Below are 13,316 nucleotides of genomic sequence, written 5' to 3'. Positions count from 1 at the left end.
TTCTTAAGATCCCATTTATTTGTTGTGCAAAATTAGAGCATCACAGGACTACAAGCTTTTAACTTGCCTCAAATCCCTGTGTGAAGAACAGTCTGCTGTAATCCACCAGACCATCATGATACAGACGCTGACAAACAAAAACCCTCCAGCCGTTTAAATGTGCAGCAAAGATAACGACATGACACCATAAATATAAACTCTAAACAACAAACCACCAGTGAAAAGACGTGCACACACACACAACAGCAGGATTCTGGTCCGTGTAGATCACAGCACAACTGGTCACTGGGACAAAAGACACAAAGACAGCAGCTCTGATACGGGACGGTCTAATGTTACTTCTCCTCAGAGCGAAACATTAAAGGTTCCACCGTTTGTTTCTGCTTCGGACTTCCAGTCAACAGACAAAAGAATTCCAGTGCATCGATGAATCTTCCAGTTCAGTTGAGCTCTAAAATGAGGTGGGCGGTGGTACAGCCGCCGAGTCGTTAGTGTTATTACAATGAGGGATTCTGATCGCATAGTGTTTTAATGTAAAGTGGTGAGTGCAATTAGGTCCAACCCACAACCGGCATCCTGCTTCAATCTTTGGGAGGAGGGACAAATGGGAACGAGAAAAATAAAAATCAATAAAATCTGAAGAATTAGCACCAAATGAGGACATGAAACAGAAGTCACATCATCACAAGACATGAAAATTAACTATATTTTGCCAAATAAGATGGAGGACGTCCAGGTTTCTACCACAGCATCATGCAGATGACGTAGAGATGCACTGGACGACCCCCCCCCCCCCCCCTCACACCTAAAGAGAGTGCTTTGGTGTAACTTCTGAAAATTAAAGTAATTTTTAAGATGAATCTTATGTTTAGAGAAAAACTTTAAAACGAGACTTTAGCAAATTAAACAAACCTCATGGTCTTGACAATTTTCTTTCCTTCAAATCAAGAACCAAACACAAATAATGAATTCAACACAAACGATATACGAGACAAAAATAAAAACTGAAGAACAAAACCAAAGGAGGTTTTACTAACAGCTAACGTCTTCTTCTGCTCTCAGTCTATAACTTGTGTAGCTCCATGTCCTCTAAACTCTAATAACACCGCCCTCGTCTACCAGGTCTAAATAGTAACCTTGATAAAACTAGCTCCTAGTCCATCCTAGTGTTAAACTTAGGAGATTAAAAAAAATAAAAAGGTTTAAAAGAGACCTAAAAACAAACGAGTGTGTCTGAGACTAAAGATGAAACACAAGTCACCTTAGAAGGTGATTCAGCCTCTTTTCAGGCTCTAACTCCTCCTGCACCAGGTCTGTTCTGTTTCTGAGGCTGAACTCTGGATCAGTCGAGTGTTTCTCCGCTGTGGCTCAGCAGGGAAAATAAAAAAATGATCTTGTACCATCAACAGCCAGCAGGGAGCAGTAGCAGCATGGAAGAATACTCCGAGGTGCAGCGATCCAGTGAAGGCATCAAGGCAAAGTTTCAGAAGAAGTTTGTCGTAGATCATTTCATCTTCTTGTTCAGCACGTGTGTGTTTGTGTGTGTGTGTGTGTTTCTATCGCGGGTGATGTCGTGTCAGGCCTCTCCGGGCGTTGGTGGCCTGCCGCTGCTGGGCGAGGAAGGACAGGGTGTGGTGGGACTGTCCCAGCCGCTCGCCCGACACCTTCTGATGCAACGCCATCCCCTGAGGAAAACAAACGTCTGGTTCAAACTCTTTCTGTCCAGGAGAAAAACCTTCAAAACACGTGATATATACTAGTCACTCACCATGTTGTACCAGGCGCTGATGAGGAGCTTCTCCTCCTGGTCGTGTCTGGATCTGTTCTTCTCATAGTCGTGCTGCAGGAAGGGAACAGACCATCATGCATTCGTGAGATTTGTATCTGCTGCACATTATTTTAAAAACATGGGAGTCCACAGACATAACCGATGTTTGCTTTGTGAAAACAATCACAGTCAATCCAAACATTTGTCCTCCTTTTTCAGCTGTCTGGTTCCAGCATGAGTGGAGCTAGAGACACCTGATTGTGTCTGTGCATGGAAATGGTGGTTACCTCCAGGTGGTGGATCCGTCGCTCCTTCTCCGTCAGCTGGTTCTTCAGAGCCTGGATGTGAGGAGCCGCCGGCTGCTGCTTGGGATCCATGGTTTTGATCACCTGCACAAAGAGAGAACGTTAGTGTTCTTCTCCTGCTCCGAATAAAACGATGCAGTGAGATTTGTTTGTTGTTCTTGTGGCTTCTGATGTGCTCTTGAGCAGATAAAACAAGTTTGACAAGTCCCTTTAAATCAGTTAAACAAGAACAACGCCTCATTTGGACTTATTTCTATTCAGAGCCAGGCACTGAGGTCGACCCGTTCAGGTGGACCGACCGTTTTCGCCTTCTCCACGTAGCGCTTGTACCGCTCCTCCATCTGCTTCATGTCATCGTCCTTCCTCCTCAGGATCTCCTGGAGTTCATCGATCTTCTTCGCCACTGAGACGGAGGAAAACAAGACGAGTGTTTAGAGGAGAAGAAGGAGTTGGACAGAGGCAGGAGCTCCAAGAATCAGTTATTATTAAATATGACTTACTGCTGTTGTCCACTTTGGGCTCCAGGTCGTCGATGACCTCTCGTTTCTTCTGAAGGTCTGAGTGAGCTTCATGGAGCTTCTCTCTGCAACAAGCACACGACAAGAGTTTTTCCTCACGTTCGAGGAACACATGGAGAAATGATGCACAAGATTTATTTTACTTACAAATGCTCCTCGAGCTTTATCTTCAATAAGGACGACTGTGAAAAACAGGAAAAACACAAATTAAAACCTAAAACTCGACAGGTTTTCTAAATGGCACAGAAAGGCGCACAAACACAAACACGGCACAAGCATCAAGAAGCCGAGCTGTCAAAGAGTTAATCACGGGCCAGGTGGACAGAGGGAGGGCCGTACTTACGATGGCCTGATTTTGGCAGAGTCGACCGATGGGGGCAGACGAAGAGAGACAGACAGAGAGGGGCAGGCGTTAACAGTGAATCACCACAGCACACTCGAGTTCAAGTCCCACACAACATGTATGATAAGTAAAAACACTGCATTCATTGACAGCTGACTGTTCAATATGCTCACTCAGTGCGCCATGCAAATGTTTTATGCTTCAGTAAATGTTTCTACTGTAAGAGAGTCACATCTTTACTGATCCAGGTTCAAAATTTAACACAGATTGATTGTAGGAAACTATGATTTATGATGAGTAAAGTTCTGGGTGTGAAGTGACTAAAGGAGGAGAAGGAGGAGGAGGAGGAGGAGGAGGAGGAGGCAGCCCTCGCTCCACTCACATCTTCAGTCTTGCTGTCCTGCTCCTGCAGCGTTTTCTGGAGCTCCTCGATGTGAGAACGCAGCTCTGAGATCTGCTGGAGGTTCAACCTGTAAAACAGACGAGGAGAAGGAAGGAACACGGAGAGAGATTAGAGGGAGAAAGAGAATAAAGAAACAGAGAGAAGGTGAAATGTAATGTTGTCGAGCTGCGTCCCTGCTCGACTCTACTGAGCATGCTCCCTCCCCCCCCCATCCTCTCCTCCTGTTACTGTTGCTGAGGATGCTTCCCACACCCTGGGCCTGGTGTTGCAATACACACGCAAAGTCCACCCACATGTCCACATGCCCACCGGCATGTAAACACACACATATACACACAGTCAAGGGACAATCTGGCTTTCTGCTGTCCGTCCTCCAGAGCAGCCCACACAGCTCGGCTGAGCACACAGTCCAGAGGGTGAGTTGACATTTAGGCAGATATCACTCCTACTGTCAGCCAAACAACCTGCTCCATGTCCAGGAACACACAATATGGCGACCTAGAAATGACTCAGCACGAAGTTGGCTAGTGTGTTAAAGGGCACACACACACAAACACCCACACAAACACACACACACACACCTGTTCTGTGTTTCCAGGGTGTTCCTGCTGCGCTGAGCCTCCTCCAGCTCGGCCTGCACCTCCACCAGCTTCTGCCTGTACGACTCCTCCTGGACGCACATCATCTTGTTTTCACTCTGCAGACGCACAACTGTCTCCCTGTCGCGGGTAAGACAAGAGAGGGGGGGAGTGGAGGGGGTGGGGGGGTAAAGAAAATGGAGGAAAGATGAAGTGGGTCAGAGAGTGGTGGGACAAAACAGATTCTGCAGAGTTGACCAAGCCCGTTGAAAGACAACGCCCAGGCCGAGTGATCCGACATGTGTCTCTATTTCAGGGGACAACTGCACATTCAAGTTCTAAAAATACACTTTGGCCGAGTCGTTTATCTCAGAAGATGAATGTGGGGGGGGGGGGGGTAAGTCTCATCTGTTAGGAACACATCATCCACAGCTCACAGACGTACAGAACAATTAATAACAAGCTTACTTGAGCTCAGTCGGCATGATCTCTGCAGCCAGGTTTCCAACTGGGTCCACACTGTCACACAAGCCTCCTGTGGAGAGAACGAGGGACGTCACCAACTTAATTAAACAGTTCTAAAGAAAATAGTTAATATTCTAAAAGATGAAAGGTCTCTAGGATTCATGATCTGATTCATTATAACAATATTCAGTCGTCAGGACTTAGTAGAAATGTGTTTGTGATTTCTTTAAAGATATTGTTATGGGTTTTACGTTTTTATTACATCAGATTGAAACTTGTTTATTAATCTATTTCCAGGCCGAGCGCTGTCACAACTCACCAGCTCCACTGAGAACCCTCTGTTGGACCTGAGCACACCTCAGCTCGTCGTTCGTCTCCCGCAGTGTGTCCCTCTCCGAGATCAGACGCTGAGGACACCGAGCACAACACAAACACGTCTCACTTTGGTTTGTAAGAGAATTCAACTAAAATCACACCTGAGGCAGATTTACCAAGAGTCATTTCAGAATTGATTTGAAGATATTGTTAATTTCTTTCTTTTTTATTGCCTCTTGATTAAGATTTAATAAAAGTGGATTCTTGTGAACCCCAATTCTTTATTCGTCTTAATTATCTTGTTGCATTTTATTTGATTTGTTTTAATTATGATTGCTTAACATTTCAACAGGGGGATCCAGACCTGGACCATGTTTTGATGTGATTATTGATGAAGTGAATGTAAAGGCAGATATGTCAGTGCACGTCGGTCGAGTTTATTTCTTAACGAGGACATTAATCACTGCTGTCAGATTGCAGGAGGTGCTAGAACTGACACTGGACGTGGGAGTCCACTGAAGAATAGTACGATGTTTGCCTGACAACAGCTCCTCCAGGCAGCAGCGTGCGTACTGTAATCATCACAACAAGCGAGTGTCTGTCTGGACCTGGGGACCGGTCAGCGTGTGAAGCCGAGGACGAAATCGAAAACTCCTGTGAGCTTCGTAAACAGCAACTTCCAAAAGTGAGGAAAAGTAGCTAAAGCTCGAAATCTCTCGGAAGGTCAGTAGATGATGCAAAATACAATAATCAGCGAAAATAGAATAATGAAATTAATCGAGCTCAATGTGGAAGGTTTCTGTGCGTGATGATTTTTATTAAATGATGGATTTAGATCTTAAGGCTTCATGTCAACCAGCTGTTTCTAAGCTGCACCACACAAATGAAAAGGTTCTAGATTTGGTGTCGGGCGCTTTAAAAAAGTCACTAAAGGCGTCTCAGGCTGTCGAAGATTCTGAATTAGTCAACAACTGTTATTTCTAAGGACGACCTTGCTGTTTAAAAGATGATCCAAACAAGGATATTGAAATAAAAACCAAATCACTGCTCCCTGTGAAGTGAAAAGCAGCAGCAGCACGTTCTTTCCTTCCATTCACATCTTAACTTTTACTTCCTGAGGTTCTTCCAACTCACTTCTTTCTCCTTCAGCTGTGCGTCATACTTGTCGTGAAGGTTCTTGTACTCAAACTGCCACTTCTCAGCTTTCATGGCCTCCGCGGAGTGCTTGGTGTGAAGCTCATGCGCCTGCAAGTCAGAGAGCATAGCAACAGTCTGTGTTGGCAGGAGCGCTCTATGAAAACTGAAAACTTTTTCCACAACACGTGCCGAAGCCAAGTGATGTGTTCGACTGGGAGATCACCAGGAGGAGCCGGCCTGGCTCTGCTTGCCTGTCTCTTGTAGGTGTCCAGCTGGCTGCGGACGGCGTTTGCCCGGCGGAGCTCCTCCTCCAGCTCGCAGGTGCGCTGCATGTACACGGTGTTGCGCTCCTCCAGGAGGCGCACCTGTCTGCGCAGGTCTCCCAGATCCTCCAGCTTCCTCTTGTAGGTCTCCACCAGCGCTTCGAGCTGGTTCACCCGGTCAGAGGAATGCCTGGGGGGGGAGGGGGGGGGGGGGGGGGATGTGTAGGAAGTGTTGAGTGCCGACACAGGAATATGACTTTCAGTGAAACACAATACATCCGTGTGGTTATGTACTTAACTGCTGAAAAGCAACGACTGACGCAAGCCAGCGTCAATGCATCAAATTCATATAATCAACACAGATGTCAGAGAGAGGAGCTACTGGACGTCTGTGTGTGGGCAGCGTGGGAGTTGTTTCTGTGAGTGTAAAACGATAATAAATGAACTGCTGCTTGTGATAACCTCCATTTTGGGTATTGTCAATAAATCCCTTGAAAACATCAGATGAAAAAATGAACGATGTGCCAGTGAGGAACATAATAAACCTGAGGAATTAGGAAGCAATTGCGAGTCTTCCTGTAAATTAGCATCAACTCCAGGTGGATGAATGGTCGTCTTTTAGGACCTTCTGTGGATTTGGAGAGTGTAAACTTAGGTAAACCAGTAACCACCAGTACAGCCGAGTACTGGAGGTCTCACCTGAGAATATCCATCTCGTCTTTGAGGGCCTGGGCCTCGTGTGCCAGGCTGTTCAGCTCCTCGTTACGCAGCTGCAGCACGACCACCTCCCGCTCCAGGATCTCCCCCCGCACACGCATGTCATCTCTGCTGTTCTCCAGTCTGACACGCGACAGAGGAGCAGGGGTTAAATATAACTGGATGTGTCACTATAGCAGTTTTCATAACATACCATAAAAAGTGGGGTCTGGACTTTCGCTTATGAACAATGCAGCAGGAGATTCTCCGGTCAGATACTTAAACAACAACAAATAACTGGTCTGTTACTTATAGGGCCTGATCAGTGTTAGTACTGATGCATCCGTGGACTCTTCTCCCTGGGTATATCTTTGTGTGTGTCTGTGTGTGTGTGTGTGTGTGTAGTGACTCTACCTGTAGTTCTCATCCTGAAGCTGCTCCATCTGACTCTGCAGCAGCAGCAGCTTCTTGCCCGTGATGGCGGTGGACGACGTGTCCAGAGAGTCGCGGAAGTGCAGCTTCTCTTTCAGGGTGCGTGTCTCCGCCTGCAGGGCCGACTTCTCCTCCAGCACCACGGCCAACTGTTCAGGGGGAAAGAGAGAGAAACAGATGTGTTGCACAACTGAGGCGTAAAAGACGGAGATTCAGTTTTAAAACGGCTGAGAAGGGATGAAGATGCAATAAGCGACAAATCTGCAGCTGTAAAAAAAGGAAGGAAAGAAGAAGATGCACAGAAATCTGCATCAGAAAAGTCCTCGATGCTCATTTACAGAACAACATCATCCAGAAAGCTGATAAAAAAACGATCTTAATCCAAAATAAAGGTGAGTGCCACCGTTCGAGCGCTCGTCCGACTCGAGGAGGAGAAACACACTCACGCCCTTTAGTGCAGAGGAGCTGGAACACATGCTTGTTCTCTTCTCACATGCTCAGTAGTCAAAAGAGAAGTTAGTCAGCTGGTGTGCAATGGTCTCAGGCAGATGACACGTTCTCAATAGCGGCGTTGTTGTTAGCGTTAGCCTCAGGGTCCGAACCAGACCCTCATGATGTAAACAGATGAAGCTGCATCGCTCACTGAGGAGCAGCAGTGAGTTGGGTTATGTTGTTATAGCTATAGGGCAGAAACGTTCTAACTTCAGGGCTGATGAAGGAGGTTTGAGTGGAGACGGGGAGAGAATGTGCAGTTTAGAGTCGTTTGTACATCAACAACATGTTTGTGCTTGAGGTAGTTAGAGAATCTGGTATTTCAGTTTTAAAAAAAAGGGGAACTTATCCTTACCTGCTGCACCTCTTTCCAGTTTGAATACAGCAAAACCCTTCACTGAACTTCAAGCACAGATTGCATGCTTTAGCACAGGACCAGTAAATAGCTTTCAAAACAACACAAATGACTAATCCCTAATGCGTGGGCTCAGTAAGTAAACAAACAGGTGGGCTGGGAGCAGCACAGATTATTGTTGGCTCCAGCTCCGTCCCGAGGCAATGTGTCAGCTCGATCTTCATGTTATGCAACTATTGACTAAAGTGTGTCTTTAAAAAAATAACCTACATTAATCCCTCCTCAGTCAGTCGTGCACAAACAAGGCAGAAGAGCTCAAAGTCTCCGGTGGATCAATAAGAGCTGGAGACATTTAAACATCTCGACTGACGGCTCTGGAGATCGAAAACATAAAACCAAATGAATCACCCTCGAAAACATGGTAAAAGATAAAAAATATAAATAGTAATATCTTCTTGGAACCAAACCCAGTTATGCTTTTCCCCATGAGCCCATATTTCAAACCACAATTTGCCTTATTGGACTTAACAAGGTTCAACAGCCTTTGATCTTAACTCCTGACTTATCAAACACACTTTCTATAATCCAGTGTAACTTTTAATCAGAGTGACTGTTCCCTCTGCTTCACATCACAGCTGCTTTAACTTCCTCCGACACGCACCAGGCATTTCCCACAGTATCACATTAACAGAGCTGAGCCAGTGAAACATGTGATGCTCTTATTGTGAAGCAGTCACACAAAATGGTTTGTTCTGAGAATGATTATTCGTCAACAAACAGCCGTCACAGTGAGCAGCTACATGCGAAGCACCAGAGTCACCACATCAACCAGGGCGGATATATTATTATTATGATTCAAAAGGAGATAAGTCATAAACGTACCTGATGCTGCAGGTGTTGACAGCGTTGGCTCAGATCCCCCTTCTCGTCTGCTTCCTCACTCAGAAAATAATACTTCCTGGACTGCAAACACACAACACAGAGACAGAGGAGATACTAGCTGGTGTATAATGAAATTAAATAATGAAAAAAGATATAGCAGATCCCGGTTTGTATTCCAGAAAACAGATTAAGTGAAAACTGACTTTGTGCTCTTGGTTTTATGATCCAGAAACAGAGAGACTGGAACTCACAGTCAGTTCCTGTGCTAATTTACACTGTGACTGTAGAACTGACTTCCTGGAGGTGTTTCTCCAAAGAACCCTGTCTCCTCTTGCTGAGCCTGAAGAAATCATCTGACTGAATCTAATTTCCTCATTCACAGTCAAAGTGCATTTCAGAGCACATTCATTGGCAGACCAGGGAGAAGATTTAAACTTCTAACATTACGTGTTTTATCATCCATCAGTCATCAATGTGAGGACGGACAGAGTGAACTCTCACATTCATCTGTCAGGTCATCCTGCACTGAAACATTTACATAGATTAATACTGAACATTTAAATCATCCGTGTGAAGCTTTGGACTCGAGACTCCGACCTGGGAGGAATCGTTTCTCATTTTGATTGGTCGCTCACGACATACTCATCATAAAGTTAAGGACATTTCATGGACTGTCCCAGTTGGGCCCAGGTTGAAAAGTACCAGAATTCCCCTTTGAGCTTTGTTAAACCTGATTTCTGAAACAGGCCCCTGGTGAGAGAGGGGAGGAGGGGGGAGGGGGGGTCAATGGAAGAGCTGGAGGTTTCACCTGCGAGTCAAAGTCTCCGTAGGTCTCTGGGCTTCCTGGTTCAGACGAGGCTTCCTTCGATAAGAGCTAAGAACACAAAAAGCCATGAGAAAATCAATGAGATCAATAGAAATATGAGAAAGATACAAGAGCATCATCTGGGCAGCTTTGTTTGATAAACTCTGGAATGTACTTTTCTCAGGTTTAATGTTTTTCCAGAAACTCACCTCCTGAATGGCCGTCATTACAACGTGCTGGACCGATTCCTCAAGGGTCATTATTTGCTGAATTTGTTCTGTGTTCAGGAAAAGAAATAACAAACCAGTGATACATCTTTGACTTAATCCTGTGATTGTTTTCTTTTCTTCTGCAGCCGACGGCTCACCTTGTTTTTTCTCACAGCTGACGGCACAGCCCAGTACAAGCTGCACCAGCTTGCCCAGCTCGGTGACGTCTCCCATCTCTCCGATGAGGCTAACATCTGGCATGTGCTCATCTGACACCTGATGACCGAGAACCTGTTGACGGAGAGGGAAGGTGAGACAGAGGTGAGTCTGGAGAGGAGAGAATCTAGCAAAGGAAATACAAGAAACTAAAGCTGCTTCCAGACATGAGCTTGACTCAGGATAAATCTCCTGACATTCACATTCAGGGCTGTACGTGTAAACGCATGTCCGAGTGGATAATGTCCATATGAGTCCATAGGAGAAAACCACAGGAGTCTCCAGAGTTCATGTCTGAAAACAGCTTCAGAAACAACGCAAAGAAAACACAATCTTCTTACATCGTGATAATACTCCATCATGCTCTTGAGGATCTTTTTCAAGTTGCTGACCTGAAAGAACAAAACAAGAGGTATACCTTTAGATTCTCATTTCCATCAGGGCAAAGTGGGAAAAAAAACCACAACCCTGCACATATTGGTTACTCCTGTTTGCTTTAAGGTAACGTGTCATATCCTGTTGTTTCACAAATTACCTTGAGGCGCCAGTTGGCCCCGCTCTCCTCCTTGATCCGGCCGAGCCATGCCTCGTTAAACCAGGAGGGGTCTCTGTTAACGAGAGCACGAGAGGACTCCAGTGACAAGGACAACACATTGGTGGACATGAAGATTCACAGGAGGCCACGGGGCAAACCAGGCTGTGCGCTTCGGTTCTACTCAGTGCGATGACATTTGAATACAGCGGTTCATTAAAAGTCATAAGTCACATGGGTGGGGGGTGGGGGGGAGGGGCTCGAGAGGCGGTTAATGCAACCTCAAATAAGAACACATTAAGATTGATTCATACATTCTTCAGTTGTGTATTTATCAGCAGGGGTGTGGTTACAAGAAATACCAGAGTTAAAAAAAAAAAGATCACCTTAACATTTGCATAGATAAGGGTTTGGAGCAAATCACATCACACAAATATGCAAATCTACATGAGTAGTTCCTGACTGAATAAAATACCACACAAATATAAATACACATGTGCTTACATTCTGTGCAGCACATGTGCGATGGCCAGTCCGCTCGCCAGGTCGTACTTGCTGCTGCACGACGGCACCTGGAACGTCTGCAGCTGAGAAGGGAGATATCAAATGTTATTAAACATTATATAACATAACACTATACATTTCATGCACAGACATATTTTCTAAACTATTAAATTAAACCAAACCAGCAGCAAATCCTATTATATTAGAATATACAGCCGGACTGTCACAGATATGAATGGAATTTGGGATTCTGATTTGGTTGAATGGGAAAACTATGAAATCTATATCGGGGGAGAAATGAACAATCAATTTCACATAGTTCACCTGAAAAGATGAAACTTTGTTAGTCCCTTTCTGCTGTAATTATGTGTTTCTTAAGTGAACAAATCAGCATGAAAAATATAATTAATATCTGTGAACGTGTGACCCAAAAGTGTGATGTGTCTCAGATTCTAATAAAAGGGAGATATGGGCTAAGCAGTGACTCACTTTGATTTTGATTTGCCATATCTCCTTTAAAACAGGTCACAGAGAAACGATTCTCAAAGCGTTTTTTAAGCAGTATATTATCCCCAATAAAACAATTGGAGCACTATGATTAATAACAGTTAAAGCTCTGAATTGCAAGATAAATATATTTTCAGCCAGGTTTATAATGTTATTTATACCTGCAGAGAGACGGTGTTTGGTTTTATAGTTTGTTGCAGAGATAAAGTTATTTACCTGAAGCTTCAAATCTATTAAATACCCATTTCTGTATAATTTGAAGCTTCAGGTAAAATAATCATATCTCAGCGATAACTCACCAAACTTTCTGGAGTTTATTTATAGGACATTAAAAGACAATTTTGATGAATCTGACCAACTTTTTGGGGCAATTCAACTCTTACTGGTATATTCACTTATGATGCTGTTATTTTAATATTGGGGATATTACACAGTTTAGATAAATATGTTAAAAACAATATGATAACCATTTCCTGGACCTACATTGAGAGGAGATTTGATATGTCAGCCCCACAAGTTCAAACTTAGTTAACCCACATGTCCATTAATTAGGATCTGAGACATTAAACTTCCACATCACTGGTTTCACTGGAATCTGTGAAGGTTTATTTAACATGTAAAGACTCTGGGTCAATCCTCCCACTGCCTGTGTGAGGAACCAGTGCCAAACCAGTGACTGGTTCTGGGCCCAGTGGCTGTGTGGGGACACCCCCTGGACACCACAGCCTGGGACCCACACAGCTGCCACTGAGCTGTGTGTGTCCGTCTGTGTCACTGGAATAACAAGCTAACACAACACAGGGGCAAACTTCCACTGCTACGGGGCTAGCTAGCTAAGTTAGCTCCAGAGGCTAGCGACAGTTAGCCTCACAACACACACTTTACACGGGTCCTGCGTGGAGTCACTGAGGGAATAGAACCAAGCTCCAACTCACAGGAGCGACGCCATTGCTGTCCCTTAGTTAGCTGGTTAGTTAGCTAGTTAGTTGGTTAGTTAGTTAGTTAGCCACCTGCTGTCACCTGTTAGCCCTGCTGGTAACTAACTCACCCAGGTTAGCAGCGAGTCACACAGCTCCGCTTTGTCCAGACTCATCGTGTCGAGCTCGGGTCACACACACACACACACACAAGGGGTTCAGCTCGAGTCCCGTCACTGCGCTCGGGTTCGAGTCTCCACGTCAGTCATGATCCGCGGCCTCCTGCTGCTGCGGCCGCTTCGCGTTTCACCTCCTGCTCATATCCCAGCGGGCACCCGTACCCAGGAAGTTCCCATGGAGACAGGACTGGTTTGGGGTCAGCGTGTCTGGACAGAACAACAAAGAATAAACAACAACAACAGAATAATATTAATGATGATGGTAATAATACTTATAGTACTAGTGTACTACTACTCCCTACGAATACTACTACTACTAATAATAATGATAATAATATCACCAACCATTTTTATTTAATTTACTTATTTATTTCAAACATGTAAAAAGCGAGATTATATAAACAAGTGGAAAAAAACAAATAGAAAAGAGTATTATTTAAAAGCTTCAATCATATTCAATACTACTACTACTACTACTACTACTTCTTCTACTAC

The 13,316-nt window shown here is 44.7% G+C and overlaps 1 protein-coding gene across 1 annotated transcript; it reads right to left on the bottom strand.

Moving 5' to 3' along the window:
• LOC128458587 (protein Hook homolog 2) lies at positions 1-12,965 on the bottom strand. The gene is made up of 22 exons (XM_053443475.1): positions 12,774-12,965; positions 11,219-11,301; positions 10,718-10,790; positions 10,524-10,574; positions 10,125-10,257; positions 9,967-10,034; positions 9,761-9,826; positions 8,953-9,033; positions 7,206-7,372; positions 6,795-6,935; positions 6,084-6,285; positions 5,830-5,940; positions 4,700-4,787; positions 4,384-4,450; positions 3,919-4,056; positions 3,317-3,404; positions 2,739-2,773; positions 2,574-2,656; positions 2,373-2,476; positions 2,056-2,157; positions 1,769-1,840; positions 1-1,685 (listed from the first exon to the last, which is right to left on the bottom strand). The coding sequence occupies exons 1-22, from the start codon at positions 12,816-12,818 to the stop codon at positions 1,557-1,559; spliced, it is 2,127 nt and encodes a 708-aa protein (XP_053299450.1). The 5' UTR covers positions 12,819-12,965; the 3' UTR covers positions 1-1,556.
• Positions 12,966-13,316: the final 351 nt, after the last annotated feature.

Source organism: Pleuronectes platessa, chromosome 16 (genome assembly GCF_947347685.1).
Source record: "Pleuronectes platessa chromosome 16, fPlePla1.1, whole genome shotgun sequence".
In the NCBI taxonomy this organism is placed as follows: Eukaryota; Metazoa; Chordata; class Actinopteri; order Pleuronectiformes; family Pleuronectidae; genus Pleuronectes; species Pleuronectes platessa.
Note: the sequence above shows the minus strand (reverse complement) of the source record. Positions and strands in the feature narration are given on the sequence as shown.

Coding starts and splice junctions, on each gene's coding strand:
- LOC128458587 (XM_053443475.1), bottom strand. CDS start 12,818: ATGAGTCTGGACAAAGCGGAGCTGTGTGACTCGCTGCTAACCTGG. Junction 5,941..6,083: donor TGGACACCTACAAGAGACAG/GCAAGCAGAGCC, acceptor TCTGACTTGCAG/GCGCATGAGCTTCACACCAA. Junction 4,451..4,699: donor GAGGGTTCTCAGTGGAGCTG/GTGAGTTGTGAC, acceptor TTCTCTCCACAG/GAGGCTTGTGTGACAGTGTG.